Genomic DNA, 20,548 nt, shown 5'->3' on the forward strand with positions numbered 1-20,548 from the left:
AATAAGGAGGTGGCTTGCATTTTGTGGCTGGCAATGCTCCTTGTCGACCGGCGGCTTGTCGCACACCCCATTTGGTCCTCTTTGCGTGCCCACTGAGAATGGTCTTTCCTCGGCTTGGCAACGAGCACTGGCAGCCCGCTGTGGCTGCAGTAGAACGACGAGCTGTAACTTGCTTGGCCCGGGAGCTGGCCGATCCAGCCCGCTCGGTCCTCTTCGCGTGCCCACCGAGAATGCGCTTTCCTCGGCTTGGCGACGAGCAGCTCCGCGCTCCGACGTCGGCCGGTTTGTCAGCCAAGAATGTGCTATTTTCGGCGTTCATTCCCGGCGAAGAGCACTGCCAACCCGCCGTTGTTTACGCTCTTTTCTCCTTCTTCGAAGCCAGGGCAGGGAAATGACAAAAGCCAGACTCCAGTGGCATAAAATACCGTCCAGGAGAGGAAGAAGTCGGCAGTTTTGACCATTATGCAGTAATTTTGCCCTGTCCTACTGAATAAATGCATTTTTGATATTTCATATTCCATTTAGCACAAGGGTGTTATTTGTCATGACCATACCATTTATTTAGCAATTGGGGGAAAAATACTTGGATAAAAAGAATATCCTGTAAAAATATTGGAGTAGAGAGATTGAAACAATCATGGCATTTTAATGCTGTCTGTCACCTTTTTCTCATTCTGAATCTTCCCCCCCAAAGGGCTGAATTCTAAATCAGAAAATCGTGACCCTGCCGACGTCATCCTCCAACTGGGGACGCTAGAGTGCTATAATGACAGGCTGGGCTAAACAGTAGATTAAAAGACTAATTTCTCGTCATCTGCGCTTTGCCAAATTGTTTTATACAGTTAAATCGTCTCAAAATATGATTTTAATTTACAAAATAATGCTATTTAAGATTTTTTTATACCGTCACAGGCACTTTAAAAGAAATTACATTTTTAAAACCTGATATTTCCTTACCCGATTACAAGCCTCTGTTTATTAAATGAATGTGGCAGGATTTCAAGTTGCGTGAATTGATTTTTCTGACAGCTGCCCTTAAAGAGTACGTTTGCACACCTCTGTCCTAGGCCTCCCTATTCAAATGGAATGGACGTGTATCGCCATGTGTCTTCTGCCGTCGCCAATGTTAGTAAAGACAAAGTGAGTGATTTTGACCTTCCTCCTCGTCTGGGATGAGGCCTTGCGTGACATCCTCGTAGTCGAAAGTGAAAGCCTGTTCAGTCATGTGATGAAGGAGCTCCTTGGTGGTGGTAGGGCCCACGTCAGCGGGGGTCTCTCCCGACATGGCGTCCTGGTTGTCCGTGGATGGGTCGGCCACCGTCTCTGCAAAACAGAAAAATTGATATAAACCGTGATTGCCGTCGGTGTGTTTGAGTCGCCAATAAGGGTCTTCTGTGTGTCCTCCAACGGCACAGCGCCGGCGGCAGTATAAGGATGTCTTTGTAGAGAGGCAATATTTTGTCCGTTTGAGCGTCAGGTGGCCTCCTGACATGTTATTTTTTCCTTCCTTCGATGTTCCAAGGAACCTACCGGACTGGCTGAAAAGCGCCTTCAGTTGAGTGGCTATCGCTGATGCTATGGTTCAAAATATGAAATTTTACACTCCCTGCACACTCGACTGAATGCAGTTATTCCAAACCAGGGGTGTCCAAATCGGTTCTCAAGGGCCAAAGTGGGTCCTGGTTTTTGTTCCTACTGGTCAAACACAGACCGTTTAACCAATGAGGTTTCTGCTAAAACAAGCAACGCCTGATTACAATATACTGATTACGGAACACTTGTAAACCACCAGATTGGTCCAAAGGTGTCATCCTGATTTGTTGAAAATAAATCCAGCGCTCACTGCGGCCTGAAGTGGAGTAGTTTAGGGATCTCTACTCTAAATTATTAAGTATGACCCGCAGGAAAAGCTACTATTTCTCATAGTTGGGTATACCTCTGCCAAAGCCTGTTTTATCTTAGTGTTTGACTAAATGTGCCCAGATTAACACAGAGTATGTTAACAAATAAACCAAACAACGCTGTAAACCTTTCAGGGACAGTAGTCAATACAGTGAACAATGAACATTTATTCAAACGTTATCATTATCTTATCCCATTCACAGGGCTAAATTACTGCATAATGGTCAAAACTGCCGACTTCTTGGACCTCCCGGTATTTTATGCCACCGGGGTTAGCCTGGCTTATGTCATTTCCCTGACCCGGCTTCTGAGACGGAGGAAAGAGCCTAAACAAAACAGGAGGCATGAGAACGATATGCAAACCCAAACCAAGCGGCTCTTTCAAGTCTTTTCCTCGCCTTTCGAAAACAAAAAAATCACACAAAACTCCCCTGACTGGTGTCACACACGGCGGCGGGGTTGATTGTCATCACTGATTGGCCAGCCCCTGGCGGTGAGCCAGTTTCAGCTCGTCGTTCTGCTGCAGCCCCGGCAGTCAGGCAGTGCTCATCGCCGGGACACAGAGGGGAATGAACGCCGAAAATGGCGCATTCTCGGTGACGTTGGAGTGTGTGGCTGCCCGAGCCGTAGCTGAGTATAATGCGAAAAGGACCAACGGGGGTGGAAGTCTGGACACAATCGAGAACCGGAGACGAGAGCGGAGGACTTCCCGAGCCCAATGCGGAAATAGTGCTCTCGGCGGGCACGCAAAGAGTGTACAGAGGGGTGGAAGACTCTACAATCGAAAACCGCAGACGAGAGTGCGTGGCTGCCCGAGCACGGACACTCATCGGCCTGCGACCATGGTATGCGACAAGCCACTGATCGTCGGCCGAGTGGCCTTCTCCGTGGACAGGGAGCATTGTCACCCACAAAATGCAAGCCACCTCCTTATTAAAATGTTTGCCTTGATCCCAGTATTTCACATAACATAAAATACAAAGCTTACTTACTTAGTCATCCGTCCTATGGTCTCTGAATTGTCGGACTTGTTTAGCCCATTCTTCAGGATCTTTTGGAAATCCAAAAAGCCTCACACCACTCTCCCCGGTGTAGCAACAAAAGCACATTGGGCTGGTGTGACGCAAAAAATAAACAAATTAATCTCAAAATCAGCTGAATCCGCAGTCCTTTTGCATACGATAGTAATGGCTGTATTGTGAGATGATTAGTCTGCTGACGTCACATTCACTTTCTTCCTCAATCCGATTCCGTGGCCGGAAGTCTCTCATTTTCGAAGCGCGGGATTAAAAAAATTGAATAAATATATCGATCACTTTCACACACATCCAAGCAGTCCATTTCATTCAGGAGCATAAAATACCGCGTGTAATATGAAATAAACATGCTTTTTTGTGTCCCAGGCACTTTAAAGTAATTATCTGAACGCTTGGCCGTGCACCTTACAGGAATTAAAAAACAAGAAGGGGTCAAGCATTGAGCCCTGTGGGACCCCATCCTTCCCAAGCAAAGACTTGATGCAGTGTTGACTGTAAAACTTAGTGGTATTTTTTTTACTTCAGTAGATTTTCACCTACATTTTATTTAATTCTTTCATGAAAAAAAATATTATATATATATATATATTTTTTAAACCCTTTCAGGGCACTCGTTTAACTCATTGGGGACAGATTCGTTCGTTTATTCGACCCTCCCAGGATTGGACGTCTAGCACCGTCAATAGCACTGAAACATTAGCATTTATCGCCAGTCTTCCCAGTTTAAATGAAATAAATGTCTATCGACATCATTGGCATGCAATGAATTAAATACTATGAAAAATAAAATCAACTTTAGAGTGTTACTTTGGGCTGTAACCAATGTGAATTTCGTTAAAATTTCTTCTAAATTAATTTTAATTTTATTATTAAGTTTTTATTTTCATTGTATTTATACATTTATTTATAATGATAAAAAGATTATAAAACATACAATAATGATTAAATATACTTTATACGTAATAAAAATTGTCTTAAGTGTCAAAAAAGTTTTTTTTAAAGACCAAAAATATTCACTTGCGCTATAAAAAAGGTCATAAGTGTCAATTTTTGAAAAGCTGTCCACTTTAGTAAATACTGTCCCTGAAATTAAACAGTTTTAAAAACTAATTTTAATAGTAGGGACGTAACAGTATACAAAAATCTCGGTTCGGTACGTACCTCGGTTTTGAGGTCACGGTTCGGTTCATTTTCGGTACAGTAAGAAAACAAAATGCAAAATATAAATGTGCTAGTTGTTTATTACACACTTTTGTGCTTTCAACAATAGGAACATAAGCCTACACAAAGCTAGAATTCAGCTCAAAAACTAGCGGGTATTTAAAGATAATCCAACAACAATTTGCCTTTCAGACCCCGCTTATTGGTCAGCTTTCTTTCTGAAAGAAGAAAAAAGTCCTGTGCTAAAGAGAAAAGCAATCCCAATGACAAAGATTTTAACATGTATTTTAAAAATGAAATGCCTCAATGAAACATTTTTTTTTTCTTATGAACGGTTTTCAAAAGCTTTATTGGTGGATTTTCTCAAGTTAAAGCGCCACACAGAAATTAATAAATTTAATTGTGTAAGCAGGACATTTGTATTATTCTTATTATTTAATTACAGGTGTTTTAGCTCATTTCAATTTATTTTATTTAAATGGGCAATTAATTATTTTATTATGTGTTTATATTTTACAAATGTGATGGAGTATTCATTTATATTGTACATTTTATGCTGTATAGCTTTAGTTCCTATGTAAATATTAGCTCCTACTTGTTTTGTTGTGGTAGGAGGGTTTGTATTGAACACAGGGCTGTGTTGGTTATTATAATAGCAGAGAAGACAGCAGTAAATCAACAAAGACAAGTCAACTGTGCCCTGATCTACCACTCAAGAGATCTGATGGACTCAAAAAGTAGGTTACGAGTCTATATTAGTTTGAAAATCGACCGGATCCACCATATTTTTACACGAGTGACTTCCGGCCCGATCCTAGCTACCGGTAGTGGTATTGACGCAGGAGGGCCGCGTCTCGCGTCAAATAATAAACTCTGTCGTTCTTTTTGCGTGCGTCGCGTTGAGCCGCTTCTGGGACGCATCTAACACGCGGCCGCACTGTGACTGGTGTGCATTTGCTGATTGACTCTAACGCCCGCGTTTCACTGCGTTCTCGCGGCGGCCACCTTGTCGCGCCGTTGACGTCTCTGGGTTATAATGTCCTACCGTGTTGGTCCTCATTATAGTAGAGAAGATGGAGTAAATATAATCTACACAAAGAAACTGTAACCCGATCGACTCACAGTCTCGAAAAGAGGGTTATATTACGTCAGAAACTCGTTCGGTATGCGTCCGTTCCGAACCGAGCACCACGTACCGAAACGGTTCAATACTATTACATGTACCGTTAGACCCTTATTTAATAGTATTAATTAAAAGGAGCATTCATTTTTGTAATGACGCTTTACTTTTCCTTCTGGTTTTTCAGAACATTTTTGCAGTTGACATCCCCCCTTAGAGAAACAAATACATAAATAAATAAACAATTTTAAAAAATGCTCATTATGTTCTTTAAGCGTTCAGTTAGCAAAATTAGTATCAACATTTATTTGGCAGCAAATGGGTTAGGGACCCCAGATGCCAATTTTGGTTGCACGTATATATTTATTTAAAGAAAAAAAAAAAAGCTTCTGAAAGGAAATATATTGTAAAACTGCTGATGTTTTTACGTTGATTGTAAAAAGAATCTGATCCATAATTCTAACTCAAGTATCCGTGACTGTATTTATAGTGGTGTCACACTTTATCATCCCCATGACTGCTGTTTTTACTTTGTTCCGTGGCATATTGAAAGCCTTGGACATTCAACTATTTCACCACTTCATCGTGATTTTTGCTCTAAAATCTGATATCCCAAAAACCTGCATTTAATGTGTAGACTTTTTCTATCCACTTTAGCTGGAGCAGGTGAGTACTTTTGATAGTGATTCAGCAGAAATAGATTCCAAGCGGTGTCTTTTTAACTTAGCTAGTATTTGTGTTGACCCAGAAGTTTCCTGTAGCACTAGCAAGACAGGAGGGAGGTTTTTTGGAGGTGCGGGCCCTGGGCCAGCAGCAGCATCAATGGGGCGTTCAGGGCCCGTGCACAAAAGGCAGCTTGTGCTTAACGGGCCCGCGACCGGTAACAACCAGCCCGGCCCCAACCAGACAGCGGCCGAGTTCTGTTTGTCAAACAAACTTGTTGATGGAGCGGTTTGCTAAAGGCCGATCCAAACGGTGAGGGCAACAAATAAGAACATGGACATTTGTTTCCATGAGGACCGTTTTGACTTTGATGCAAAAAATGTACTGCTGCTGTTTGGGAAGCGAGTCGAGTTGGCAGCCACCACACAGCGCTCGTATATCAAATTTTCGCTTGGCTGAAAAGTGAATAATATGTTGAAAAACGCGCAAGTTGACTCACTCAGAATGGAAAAAAAATCAGTATACAAAAATTCTAAAACATCAAAAACAAATAAATAAATAAAAACTACAACTGTCAATCAATACATAGAGTGCACACCATCGTTCAAATCCCAGGCATTTTTGTTTTCCAGGAAAAGTCAATTTTTTATCAAATGTGTTGCCAAATGAATAGAAAATATAGTCAAGTCATTGACACGGTTAGGAATACGATTGAGCTGTTGTGGGAGCAGCTTTATCGTATGGCAGGAGTGAAAGTGGCTAGAATTCTTCGCCGGAACTCCTTTACTTTTATATCGGATAAAGGTCGCCACGAAGCCAGAAGTTTTATCTATTTTTGTACATTTTTCTCCAAAAACCACCAAAATACCAAAAAGAAAACTGCTTGTGGCACACCCATACTGCTGGCCAAACGTATTGCAACTGCGGCAATTCTGTCAGATAGTGCTGAATTTCTCCCAGAAAATGATTGCAATTACAAATGCCTTGGTAGTAATATCTTCATTTATTTTTCTTACAATGAAAAAACACAAAAGAATGGAAAAAATTAAATCATTAACATTTTACACAAAATTCTAAAAATGGGCCAGACAAAAGTATTGGCACCCTTTGACAAATCATGTGATGCTTTTCTAATGTGTTTAATTAACAGCACCTGTTACTTACCTGTGGCACATAACAGGTGGTGGAAGTAATTAAACCGCACTTGCAGCCAGTTAAATTGGATTAAAGTTGACTGAACCTCTGTCCTGTGTCCTTGTGTGTTCCACATTGAGCATGGAGTAAAGAAAGAAGACCAAAGAACTGTCTGAGGACTTGAGAAGCAAAATTGTGAGGAAGCATAGGCAATCTCAAGGCATCTCCAAAAACCTGAATGTTCCTGTGTCTACTGTGCGCAGTAGGGGTGTGACAAAATATCGAAATGGTGATATATCGTGATACTTTGTATACCAAAAGGTTATCGATATGCTCCTGCCAAGAATTGAGATATCGTTTTAAAAAGGTGTCAATGTCTAAAAAATAAAAAGGAACCAAGAAGTTGCTACCAAGATCTTCTACCATAATAGTGTCTGTTAACTCTAAGGCTGCATTAACAGTGCTCGACGCCCAATCCATTTAGACTGGGAACGTTCGTTCATTCGAAACCAGAGCATTCACAATCATTCTGTCCGATTTTCAGGGCATTTACAGGTCCCTTGCTGTTCATTTTAGGGCATTCACAGGTCATTTTCCGTTTAGTTTGAGTCACAGCCTATTCATTTGGGTGATTCCCAGGTCACTTCCTGTACTGTAACTAAAAATAAACAGGAAGTGACCCATAAAATACCCCATAATCAAGAGGAGGTAACTGAAAATCAACAGATTAATGAGCTTAAATGGCCCCAAATTACTTTAATTAATCATTGCCTGGCATTGGCTGCCACTGACGACCATAGACGTTCAATCCATTTGAAGTGGGATCCGAAGTGGTTTCCATTTGAACTTGGAGGGTTCAAATGGATTGGACGTCTACTATTGATAAACGCTTTCCAATTCACAGCAGAAGCTTGTTTTTCTGTTTGTTAGTTGTTTGTAGAATATCCTAGAATGATTTCCTGACCAATGTATCGATTATCGTTGTATCGCCATATCGTCAGATCATCGTTATCTTGAGCTTTCTATCGCAAATCGTATCACATCATGAGGTACCAAGAGGTTCCCACTCCTAGTGCGCAGTGTCATCAATAATTGTAAAGCCCATGGCACTGTAGCTAACCTCCCTAGATGTGGACGGAAAAGAAAAATTGACGAGAAATTTAAACGAAAGATTTTGCGGATGGTGGATAAAGATCCATCCATCCATCCATCCATCCATCCATCCATCCATCCATCCATCCATCCATCCATCCATCCATCCATCCATCCATCCATCCATCCATCCATCCATCCATCCATCCATCCATCCATCCATCCATCCATCCATCCATCCATCCATCCATCCATCCATCCAAGTTCAAGCTGTCCTGCAGTCCGAAGGTACAACAGTGTCAACCTGTACTATCCGTCGGCGTCTGAATGAAAAGGGACTCTATGGTAGGATACCCAGGAAGACCCCACTTCTGACATAAAAAAGCCAGGCAGGAGTTTGTCAAAACTTACCTGAGAAAGCCAAAAACATTTTGGAAAAATGTTTTCTGGTCAGATGAGACAAAAGTAGAGCTTTTTAGGTAAAGGCATGAACATAGAGTTTACAGGGGGAAAAAACGAGACCTTCAAAGAAAAGAACACAGTCCCCACAGTCAAACATGGCGGAGGTTCCCTGATGTGTTGGGGTTGCTGTGCTGCCTCTGGCACTGGACTGCTTGACCGTGTGTATGGCATCATGAAGTCTGAAGACTACCAGTAAATTTTGCCGCACAATGTAGGGCCCAGTGTGAGAAAGCTGGGTCTCCCTCAGAGGTCATGGGTCTTCCAGAAGGACAATGACACAAAACACACTTAAAAATCACTAGAAAATGGTTTGAGAGAAAGCACTTGAGACTTCTAAAGTGGCCAGCAATGACTCCAGAGCTGAATCCCATACAACACCTGTGGAGAGATCTGAAAATGGCAACCCTCAAATCTCAGAGACCTGGAGCAGTGTGCCAAAGAAGAATGGTCTAAAAGTCTGGCAGAGCATTGTAAGAAACTCATTGATGGATACTGGAAGCGGTTGTTCACAGTTATTTCGTCTCAGGGGTCGCGTTAACCGAATATTTTCCGTCGTTGACTGGTTTTTTAAAACGGTGACGGAAAAAACTGAAGTCCATCCGTCATTTTGACAGGTTGCAATTCACACCCCAGACCACAGGGTGGCGAATCAGCATATTAATTAGCCAATGTCTCTCTTGATGCGTGACGTCGTTGGCATTACTCGGAAAAATGTCAAGGCAACTGAGTGTCCGAAGTTTCTTCAAAAAGCCCCAAAACGACGATGGTGTTGATAAAAGAGGTGAAAAAAGAGGGACTGATGCACTGGAGGATGAAGGTTGACAACGAATCAAGTGAATCGCTGGTTCACTCCTCACTGCGGCGAGCAGTTGAAACACCGCCAATTACAAGTGTTCGGCCATTCCTTACTACTCGGCGAAACGTCCTACACAATGCTCAGGGCGCTTGCGCATGCATCCACACGCATGCGCACATCGGTTAGAAGCGGTGAGTACTCACTATTTTTGTTTTTATTTAGTTATTTAGAACCTTTTCACTGTCTCAAAGATACTGTTTGCATGTATTACCCTCTCATACTTTTAACCATTGTGTTTTTTTGTGTTAGCTTTGAAGCAATTGACCACATTAGTCATGTAGCGTATTTAAATCGTCCTTATTTGATATAACTACATTTAAGTATTTTCTGCAGGCATTTTTTAGTACGTTATTCCTGTATGCATCTAAACAAAACAAGTTTGGAGCGCACGGTAGTACTTTAGGTGTCAAATTCGACGTTTCGCTGATGTAGGATATTTTGGCAGAACACCAGGAAGGGCAGAATTGGTAACATGGTGAAAGCGGCATAAAGCCAAAAAAGCGGACCAGACTAGCAAGAGCCTGAAATTATTTCAAGGAAAATATGGAGGGTGCCACCACTGTGTGTACTCTTTTTGCTAAGCTAAGCTCGCATACCACGATAGCACGTCGGCTATGGACGAACACTTGACGCGCCGTCACCCAGGTGTATTTCGGAAGACAACAGGAAACAACAAGCTAGCGGATTGTAAATCCATACAACTTTCTAACGATTTAAAAAAAAAAAAAAAAGAAGATGCCTTTTATGTGTGTCGTATCAACGTGCATTTTTATTTAATAATAATAATAATTAAAAAAATATATATATATAATGGAATTATATAATATTTTTATTATTATTAAATGTATTAGGATCATGGACCCACTTGGGGGGGGTATATATATATATATATATATCCTGTATATACATAATATAATAAAAATATATATGGAAACACAGCACTGGCCTGCTTACTGTAATCCATGACTGCACTAATGTTAGGTACTTTATATTATAAAATATTATTGTGTATATACATATAGTGACTGCATCAAGATATAGTCATTTTAAAAATTTAAGTGACTGGTAAAAATAGATTATGACCAGATTTTTATGACCCTGTCAGTCAAAATGACAGACAACGAAAAAGTCTAGCGCAACCTCTGGATAAGGTTGTACTACCAAGTATTAGGCTGAGGGTGCCAATATTTTTGTCCAGCCCATTTTTGGGGTTTTGTGTAAAATGATAATGATTTTTTTTTTTCATTCTCTTTTGTGTTTTTTCATCGCAAGCAAAATAAATGAAAATATTTTATACCAAAGCATTTGTAATTGCAATCATTTTTCTGGGAGAAACTGAGCATTATGTGACAGAATTGCAGGGGTGCCAATACTTTTGGCCAGCAGTGTATAATACCTACAACACACAAAAAACACACAACAGGTCTTACATATGCATTAGGCTACTGCATTAGACTAACTGTAAGAAGGCATACAATAGAAACGGATTTTCATTCAAAACTGTATTTTTCCAATGATGTGCAAAATAACAGTGAACAAAAACACCAGTAACCCCAAACTCAACTTCCTAATATTATTTTTCCTCATTTCCTCACATCTAAATGCAATAACTTAATTTTAACTGCTTTAAACTATTACTTTAGAATATACAAGCAAATTAAAATAGAACATAATGTAAACCTTGACTTTTTTTTTTTTATCATAAGGAAATAAATAAGTAGCCTAACATAAATGAACAAAAATAAGTCCAAATGTACACATTAATATGGAAGATGATCTGAACCTCCCCGTTAGAGCAAATAAAACAAATTAAGCCTCTTCAACACTCTCTCTTAAAGATCTGATCGATTTTCTGTTGCATTGTCCTTTTTTATCCTAGAAGTATTAATTCAACAAGGTGTTTGTAAATCTCTGGCTTGTTCTTTTCTTTTTTTCTGGTTTCGGAAAACACATGAGCATTTCAACCAATCACAGCTAAATATCCATGCTGATCACATGTCAGTCTGTTAGCCAATTGAACGGACAACTGAGTCCAGGGTGGTTTGCTGCGCGCATGCGCACATCAACGCAACTCGTCAGATACACCGAGATGAGCGGGTGGACAGAACTCTGTGGAATAAATAGAAAATTAATATCTATGGAAACGGGTTACGCTACCCAAACAATTTATTAAGACTTGTAGTTTACACTTATCTATGTAAATTTGATGTTAATAGATTGTTTTCTTCTTGGAAATGCATGTATGGCAGCTTGGCACATTTTTTTAACATGGAGTTTTGACAGTTGCCGTCATATTTTCGGGATCAAAGCACCGTAACGGATAGTTCCGGCCCACTTCATCCCTGCCTTATGGTAACCAAGAAGTAACCAACAAGCCAAATTCAATTTATGGGAGGAGCTTCTGGAAGTGTTGGGTGAAATTCCTCCGGATTACTCCAACAAATTAAAAGCTAGAATGCCAAAGGTCTGCAATTCTGTAATTGCTGAAAATGGAGGACTCTTTGGAAAAAGCAAAGTTTAAAGTTTTTTTTTTTTTTTTTAAACTTTAGATAATATAGGATAGAAGATAATATTTTCTATTTATTTTGCAACTCATTTGATAAATAATGGTGGTACCTTTGTTAGAAAACACCAAATTGTCAAGGCCACCTACAGTGCTGGCCAAAAGTATTGACACCACTGCAGTTCTGTCAGATAATGCTCAATTTCTCCTAGAAAATTATTGCAATTACAAATGCTTTGGTAGTATTATGAAATGTGATAGAAATGGGGTCTTCCTGGGTATCCAACCATAAAATCCCATTCCTTCAGACGCCGACGGATAGTATGTGTTTACACCTTTGTACCCTCGGACTGCAGGACAGCTTGAACTTGTTTGGATGTTAGTCATGGTTCTTTAGCCACCATCCGCACAATGTTTCGTTGAAATCTCTTTTCTTTTTCGTCCACATCTCGGGAGGTTAGCCAAAGTGCTATGGCCTTTACACTTATAGATGACACTGCGCATGGCAGACACAGGTATATTCAGGTCTTTGGAGATGGACTTGTAGCCTTGAGATTGCCCATACTTCCTCACAATTTTGCTTCTCAAGTGCTCAGACAGTTCTTTGGTCTTCTTCTTTTCGCCATGCTCAATGTGGTACACACAAGGAAACAGGACAGAGGTTGAGTCAACTTTAATCCATTTTAACTGGCTGCACGTGTGATATAGTTATTGCCACCACCTGTTATGTGCCACAGGTAAGTAACAGGTGCTGTTAATTGCACAAATTAGAGAAGCATCAACTTATTTTTCAAAGTGTGCCAATACTTTTGTCCGGCCCATTTTTAGAGTTTTGCGTAAAATGATAATGATTTATTTTATTTTTCATTCTCTTTTGTGTTTTTTCACTGCAAGCAAAATAAATGAAGATATTACTACCAAAGCATTTGTAATTGCAATCATTTTCTGGGAGAAATGGAGCATTATCTGACAGAATTGCTGGGATGACAAATATTTTTGGCCAGCACTCTACCTCAAACTTTTGAATGGTAGTGTATTACAAATGTAAAAATAAATATGTAAAGCCTAAGTGCAAGCTCTGCTTATCTTGTAGAGTAGTAAAACATTTCAAATTGGGTAAGTGCCTCATGGTATCGATATATTTCTGAATTTCTGTCACTTTTGATTTTTTTCAAGTTAGCAAATTTGCCTTTATGCTATAAACAGTAAATAGGATGGGGGGGGGTATCATACCGTTATTATATTATATACAGTAGTACTTCTACTTACAAACGTCTCTACATTCAGAAATTCCAGGTTAAGACACTCCTCTATGGGAAAATATTGCCTTTTGTTACGATAGAAATTTCAGGATATGAAAGGCAAAAAGTACAGTAAAGATGGTACTCACAGTTTGCAGAGTTAACTGGATGTAACTTACTTATAGCTGTTCAGCAATTGGCTGTTGCCTAGAATTCCTGGCATCCAATTGGCTAAGAGGGAGCTATATTGTATGTGTATGTGTGTATCACAGCGTCCTCTTGATTCGCCCCTTGTGTTCCGACAGCTTTACATGAGTGTATTAACTCGAATTCTATACTCTATTTATAGTTTTTTTCCCCATTATGCACAACTCAGATTTTATGTTTATTGTGCAATAATCTAATTGTAACATGTATTTGTTACATGTTTTGACGCATTTTTATTTTATTATTTTCCATTCAATGGCTCTCAACTGTAGCTAATAAAATAATGCCAGTATGGGTTATGAAATGAGTAGTTTATTGGTTGACTGTTGTTGTTGTTGTATGTCCCCCATTCACCCATAACCTATTCATCAAGTCATAGATCAATTCCTAGGCCTGATGCCATTGTTGACCTCAGTGATGCTCAAGTGAGTTAACAACAGTTATCTATCTATTTATACATACACTGAGAAGCATTTGTATTTTGAGAAGTATTTGCAGCCCTTGTGATTTTGCAAGTTCACTCACTTAGAAAATAGGTAGAGGTCAGAAATTTCAATCACAGATGCATTTCCACTCATCAAGACATAATCTGAAAAAAATCCAGAAATCACACAGTGTGGTTTTTTAAATAATTTATTTGTAATTTACTGGGGTTCATAAGTATTTGTACCCCTGAGAATCAGCATTAATTATGAGACTCAAAGAGTTGTCAGTCTACCTTTAAAAAAATCCACCTTTAACCAATGACTAACCACCCACCTAACACCCGTTTGAGCTCAATATTGTCACTTGTGCACCCCAAATTCAATCATAATCCAACTGCTACCATGGGCAAAGCCAGAGAGTTTTCGCAAGACACCAGAGAAAAAAATTGTTGAGCTCCACAAAGCTGGAAAAGGCTATGGGACAATTGGAAAGCAGCTTGGTGAGAATAAATCAACAGTTGCAGCAATTGTGAGAAAATGGAGGCTAAAAGGCTAAACATGACTGATAATCCACCTCGGACTGGGGCTCCATGTAAAATCTTTCCTCGTGGGGCATCACTCATGATGAGAAAAGTGAAGGCTCACCTTACAACTACATGGTATGAGCTGGTCAATGACCTGAAAAGAGGTGAATGCACAGTTTCAAAGGCTACTGTCAGTCGAACACTATGGTGCAATGGTTTAAAATCATACATTGCTCAGAAGGTGCCCCTGTTGAAGCCAGTACATCATGTGAAGGCCCGTCTGAAGTTTGCCAGGGATCATCTGAATGAGGCAGAGGGTTCATGGGAGAAAGTCATGTGGTCAGATAAGACCAATATAGAATTTTTTGGTGCAAACTTTACTCGTCGTGTGTGGAGGAAAAAGAAGGATGAGTCTAATCCCAAGAACACCATCCCCACTGCGAAGTATAGGGGTGGAAACCTCATGCTTTGGGGTTACTTTTCGGCAAAGGGGACAGGAAGACAGTACTGTATGAAGCAGAGGATGCATAGTGAAATGTATCGTAAGGTTTTGAGCCACAACCTCCTTCCCTCAGTCAGAGACTTGAAGATGAGTCGTGGCCAGATCCTCCAACATTCAATTCAATTCAATTCAATTCAATTCCTTTATTGTCATTGCAAGCAGAGCAAACAACGAAATTGGAAAGCTACTCCGTGGGACCATAAAACACAAGACTATAAAATAACACACAACTAAAATATATCACTGAATAAAAGACAAGAATAAATTATTGTGCAAAAGTCGCTACATAGCAGCATCATGAGGAATTAGTGTTGTTCAGTATTAAGAACGCGGATGGCCCTCGGAAAAAAACTATCTCTGAGTTTAGTTGTACGTGACCTCATCGCCCTATATCTCCTGCCAGAGGGCAACAGTTCAAACAGGTGATGAGCAGGATGGGAAGAGTCTTTAATAATGTTCCTAGCTCTTTTAAGGTGTCGCGCAGCAGCAATGTCCTCCAGAGGTGGCAGAGAGGAGCCAATAATTTTCTCCGCTGCTTTCACCACCCTCTGCAGTGATTTTTTTGTCCGCTACCGAGCAGGTTCCATACCACGTTGGGATGCAGTAGGTGAGGATGGACTCAATAGCTGCTCGGTAGAAGGCAGTCATTAGTTCCTTGCTCGTGTTGTTCCTTCTGAGGCCCCTCAGAAAGTGGAGTCTCTGGCGAGCTTTCCTCACTATGGCCGAGGAGTTAGCTGACCAGCAGAGGTCATCAGATAGGTGTACGCCGAGGAATTTAAAGGTCTTTACACGCTCCACACGTACTCCGTTTACCCAGAGAGGTGCCGGTTCCAAGGCAGGCACCTTCCTGTAGTCCACTATTAATTCCTTGGTCTTGGTGGAATTCAGAACCAAGTTGACAACATGACAATGATCCGAAGCACACAGCCAAGCTGACCAAGGAGTGGCTGCGTAAAAAGCATATCAAGGTTTTGGAGTGGCCTAGTTAGTCTCCAGACCTCAATCCAATAGAAAATCCTTGTTTCCATATCTGAAAACTTGGTGAAGAACTACAGAATGCGTCTGACCTCTGTAATTGCAAAGAAAAGGCTTCTGCACTAAATAATAGCGCAGATTTTCTCAGGGGCACAAATACTTATGAAGCCCAGTATATTGAAAAATCATACAATGTGAGTCCCGTTTTTTTTTTTTTTTTTAGATTATGTGTCTAAGCGGAAATACATCTATGATTGAAATTTCAGACCTCTACCTATTTTCAAAGTGCTCATCAATATATATCAGTGGTGTCGTTAAGCCTATTTTACCTAAAATATTCTTAAGCCCTCTTAAATAATTGGGTGTTGTTTTATTAAAAAAATAAAATACAAAAAATGCTGATATATTCACTAGGAGGTTGCCAGAATATTACTTTCAATCAATAATAATATAACCTGTCATTCTTAACCTAAATATGATCGTAAATCTGTCAGTTTCCCCTTACAGTACATCATATAGGTAGAGAGCCCCTTTGGTGTGTCGTTATCCAATCCATTCCACATCTCGCCCACATCTCTGAAAATCCAGTCCGCGTTTTCCCTATGACCAACCTTGCTCGCAGTCGGTCTCGCGCACGTCTTACTTTTGTTGTTTTGTGGTCAAAAGTAACATCCCAGCTCTCAAAGAACGCTGCTACTTAGTTGCTGCTAGCTAGTTAGTCTGAATGCATTGCGAAGGTTCTATTAGAGTTAAGTGCGCACTCATGATACCGCTATCTTTGGGGTGACTTCCTACTGGAGCATCAGCTGTGTTTGTCACTTTATGCATAGATAAGTATTGAGTACAGGAGCTGAGCTCATTCCCGTATGATTATCATTAGTGGATTGTCATAATAATACACTAATAATAATCACTCCACCACCTTTATTGACCTATGGTAGTCAGAGCAGAGGGGCAAAGAGGGTGAGAGGGGAGAGACCTGTACTGGAAAGGTGAGTAGGACAGTAATGAAATTGGAGAAAGCCAAGAAGAAATACACATATACAGTACTGGCCAAAAGTTTGGACACACCTTTTCATCGGTGCTTTTTTTTACTTTATTTTCATGACTATTTACATTGTAAATTCTCACTGAAGGTAATAAAACTATGAGCGAATATGTGTGGAATTATGTACTTAGCAAAAAAAAAAGGGGGAATAACTAAAACCATGTATAATATACAAGTATCCTCAAAGTAGCCACCCTTTGCTCGGATTACTTTTTTTTGCACACTCTTGCCATTCTCTTGATGAGCTTCATGAAGGAGTGACCTAGAATGTTTTTTTTGTTTTGTTTTTTTTTTACTTCAAAGGTATGCCTATTCAGGGTTAATGAGTGGAATTTATTGCAATGGGGTTAGGACCTTCATTTGTGTTGTATACAATGAGGTGTGTCCAAACTTTTGGCCTGTACTGTATGTATGTATGTATGTACAGTGCCTTGCAAAAGTATTCGGCCCCCTTGAATCTTGCAACCTTTCGCCACATTTCAGGCTTCAAACATAAAGATATGAAATTTAATTTTTTTGTCAAGAATCAACAACAAGTGGGACACAATCGTGAAGTGGAACAACATTTATTGGATAATTTAAACTTTTTTAACAAATAAAAAACTGAAAAGTGGGGCGTGCAATATTATTCGGCCCCTTTACTTTCAGTGCAGCAAACTCACTCCAGAAGTTCAGTGAGGATCTCTGAATGATCCAATGTTGTCCTAAATGACCGATGATGATAAATAGAATCCACCTGTGTGTAATCAAGTCTCCGTATAAATGCACCTGCTCTGCGATAGTCTCAGGGTTCTGTTTAAAGTGCAGAGAGCATTATGAAAACTAAGGAACACACCAGGCAGGTCCGAGATACTGTTGTGGAGAAGTTTAAAGCCGGATTTGGATACAAAAAGATTTCCCAAGCTTTAAACATCTCAAGGAGCACTGTGCAAGCCATCATATTGAAATGGAAGGAGCATCAGACCACTGCAAATCTTCTAAGACCCGGCCGTCCTTCCAAACTTTCTTCTCAAACAAGGAGAAAACTGATCAGAGATGCAGCCAAGAGGCCCATGATCACTCTGGATGAACTGCAGAGATCTACAGCTGAGGTGGGAGAGTCTGTCCATAGGACAACAATCAGTCGTACACTGCACAAATCTGGCCTTTATGGAAGAGTGGCAAGAAGAAAGCCATTTCTCAAAGATATCCATAAAAAGTCTTGTTTAAAGTTTGCCACAAGCCACCTGGGAGACACACCAAACATGTGGAAGAAGGTGCTCTGGTCAGATGAAACCAAAATGGAACTTTTTGGCCACAATGCAAAACGATATGTTTGGCGTAAAAGCAACACAGCTCATCACCCTGAACACACCATCCCCACTGTCAAACATGGTGGTGGCAGCATCATGGTTTGGGCCTGCTTTTCTTCAGCAGGGACAGGGAAGATGGTTAAAATTGACGGGAAGATGGATGCAGCCAAATACAGGAACATTCTGGAAGAAAACCTGTTGGTATCTGCACAAGACCTGAGACTGGGACGGAGATTTATCTTCCAACAGGACAATGATCCAAAACATAAAGCCAAATCTACAATGGAATGGTTAAAAAATAAACGTATCCAGGTGTTAGAATGGCCAAGTCAAAGTCCAGACCTGAATCCAATCGAGAATCTGTGGAAAGAGCTGAAGACTGCTGTTCACAAACACTCTCCATCCAACCTCACTGAGCTCGAGCTGTTTTGCAAGGAAGAATGGGCAAGAATGTCAGTCTCTCGATGTGCAAAACTGATAGAAACATACCCCAAGCGACTTGCAGCTGTACAAAGTATTAACGCAAGGGGGCCGAATAATATTGCACGCCCCACTTTTCAGTTTTTTATTTGTTAAAAAAGTTTAAATTATCCAATAAATTTTGTTCCACTTCACGACTGTGTCCCACTTGTTGTTGATTCTTGACAAAAAATTAAAATTTTCTATCTTTATGTTTGAAGCCTGAAATGTGGCGAAAGGTTGCAAGAATCAAGGGGGCTGAATACTTTTGCAAGGCACTGTATGTAAATCTGTTATGTATAATGTTTGGATAGATGTTTTTGTGCATGTGTGTACAGTGTATCACAAAAGTGAGTACACCCCTCACATTTCTGCAATATTTAAGTATATCTTTTCTCACCCCTCACATTTCTGCAGATATTTAAGTATATCTTTTAATGGGACAACACTGACAAAATGAAACTTAGACACAATGAAAAGCAGTCTGTATGCAGATTATATAAAAGAGTTAATCTATTTTCCCCACAAAATAACTCAAAATGTAGCCATTAATATCTAAACCCCTGGCAACAAAGTGAGTACACTGCATGGGAACTACTACATTTCTAAATGTCCAAATTGAGTACTGTTTGTCATTTCCCCTTCAAACTGTAATGGGACTCATTGCAGGAGTGCTGTCAGCATTGCTGCAGAGATTGAAGAGGTGGGGGATCAGCCTGTTAGTGCTCAGACCATACACCGTACTCTACATCAAATTGGTGTGCATGGCTGTCACCCCAGCAGGAAGCCTCTTCTGAAGACGGTACACAAGAAAGCCTGCAAACAGTTTGCTGAAGACATGTCAACAAAGCACATGGATTACTGGAACCATGTCCATGGGACGATTCGTCTGATGAGACGAAGTTTAATTTGTGTGGTTCATATGGTCTCAAGCATGCTTGGCGGTGACCAAGGGAGGAGATAAGTAAAGATAAGTGTTTCATGCCTACAGTCAAGCATGGTGGTGGGAATGACCCCACCTCTTCAATCTCTGCAGGAATGCTGACAGCACTCCTGTAACGAGTCACATGACATTTAGGAGGGAAAACGACAAACAGTACTCAATTTGGACATTTAGGGATGTATGTAGTTCCCATGCGGTGTACTCACTTTTGTTGCCAGGGGTTTAGATATTAATGGCTATATTTTGAGTTATTTTGAGGGGAAACTAAATTAACTCTATTATATAATCTGCATACAGACTACTTTTCATTGTGTCAAAATTTCATTTTGTCAGTGTTGTTCCATGAAAAGATATACTTTAATATCCGCAGAAATGCGAGGGGTGTACTCACTTTTGTGAAACACTGTATGTGTATAAGGCAAATTAGCCTGACCCAGATATTACGTATATTCAAGTAATTAGTAGTATTTTTCAGGGTTTGAAAATACAGCCGTTTCTGTTACACGTGTGCCCAAAATGTAATCTGTGCGATTTACAAATATTTGGGAACAAACGATTACTGTGTTGTGACTAAAAGTCATGGCATTAGCCGCTATTATTTTTTATATATGTATATAATTACCCATCTTTGTTAGGTGTTTGTGAAGTTTTGTGCTTGGATGCTATATTCACTTACATCCTGTCTAACTCGTGGGGCCTAAGCCCCCCCTCCGTTCTTAAAACCTAGAGACACCCCTGCTATAAATAGTCAAGATTATTTGGAGGTCTAAAGTATTTTAACAATGAAAATGAAATTGTTTTTCATTGTATTTTAATTCCCCAGAAGATATTTCAAATTATATACTTGAACTTCTTGGGTGCCAATAATAGTGAGTAGGACTGTATTATAACTTTCAAGCACACAAAGTCAACTCTTCATCAAAGCATGCCAAATGAACAACCATCCTTTCCTCGTTGGTCGGCGAATGAGCAGAAAAATACCAAGCACCCACAGAAAAACCA

The 20,548-nt window shown here is 40.2% G+C and overlaps 1 protein-coding gene across 1 annotated transcript in view; it reads right to left on the reverse strand.

Annotated features, from left to right (window-relative positions):
- Nucleotides 1–20,548, reverse strand: part of snorc (secondary ossification center associated regulator of chondrocyte maturation) — a 29,097-nt gene that overhangs the window by 8,306 nt on the left and 243 nt on the right. The window contains exon 2 of the mRNA XM_057858330.1: nucleotides 1,156–1,323. Coding sequence (XP_057714313.1) covers nucleotides 1,156–1,323 — 168 coding nt within the window. The remainder of the gene's footprint in view (nucleotides 1–1,155; nucleotides 1,324–20,548) is intronic.

This window comes from Corythoichthys intestinalis, chromosome 14 (assembly GCF_030265065.1).
Source record: "Corythoichthys intestinalis isolate RoL2023-P3 chromosome 14, ASM3026506v1, whole genome shotgun sequence".
NCBI classification, from domain to species: domain Eukaryota; kingdom Metazoa; phylum Chordata; class Actinopteri; order Syngnathiformes; family Syngnathidae; genus Corythoichthys; species Corythoichthys intestinalis.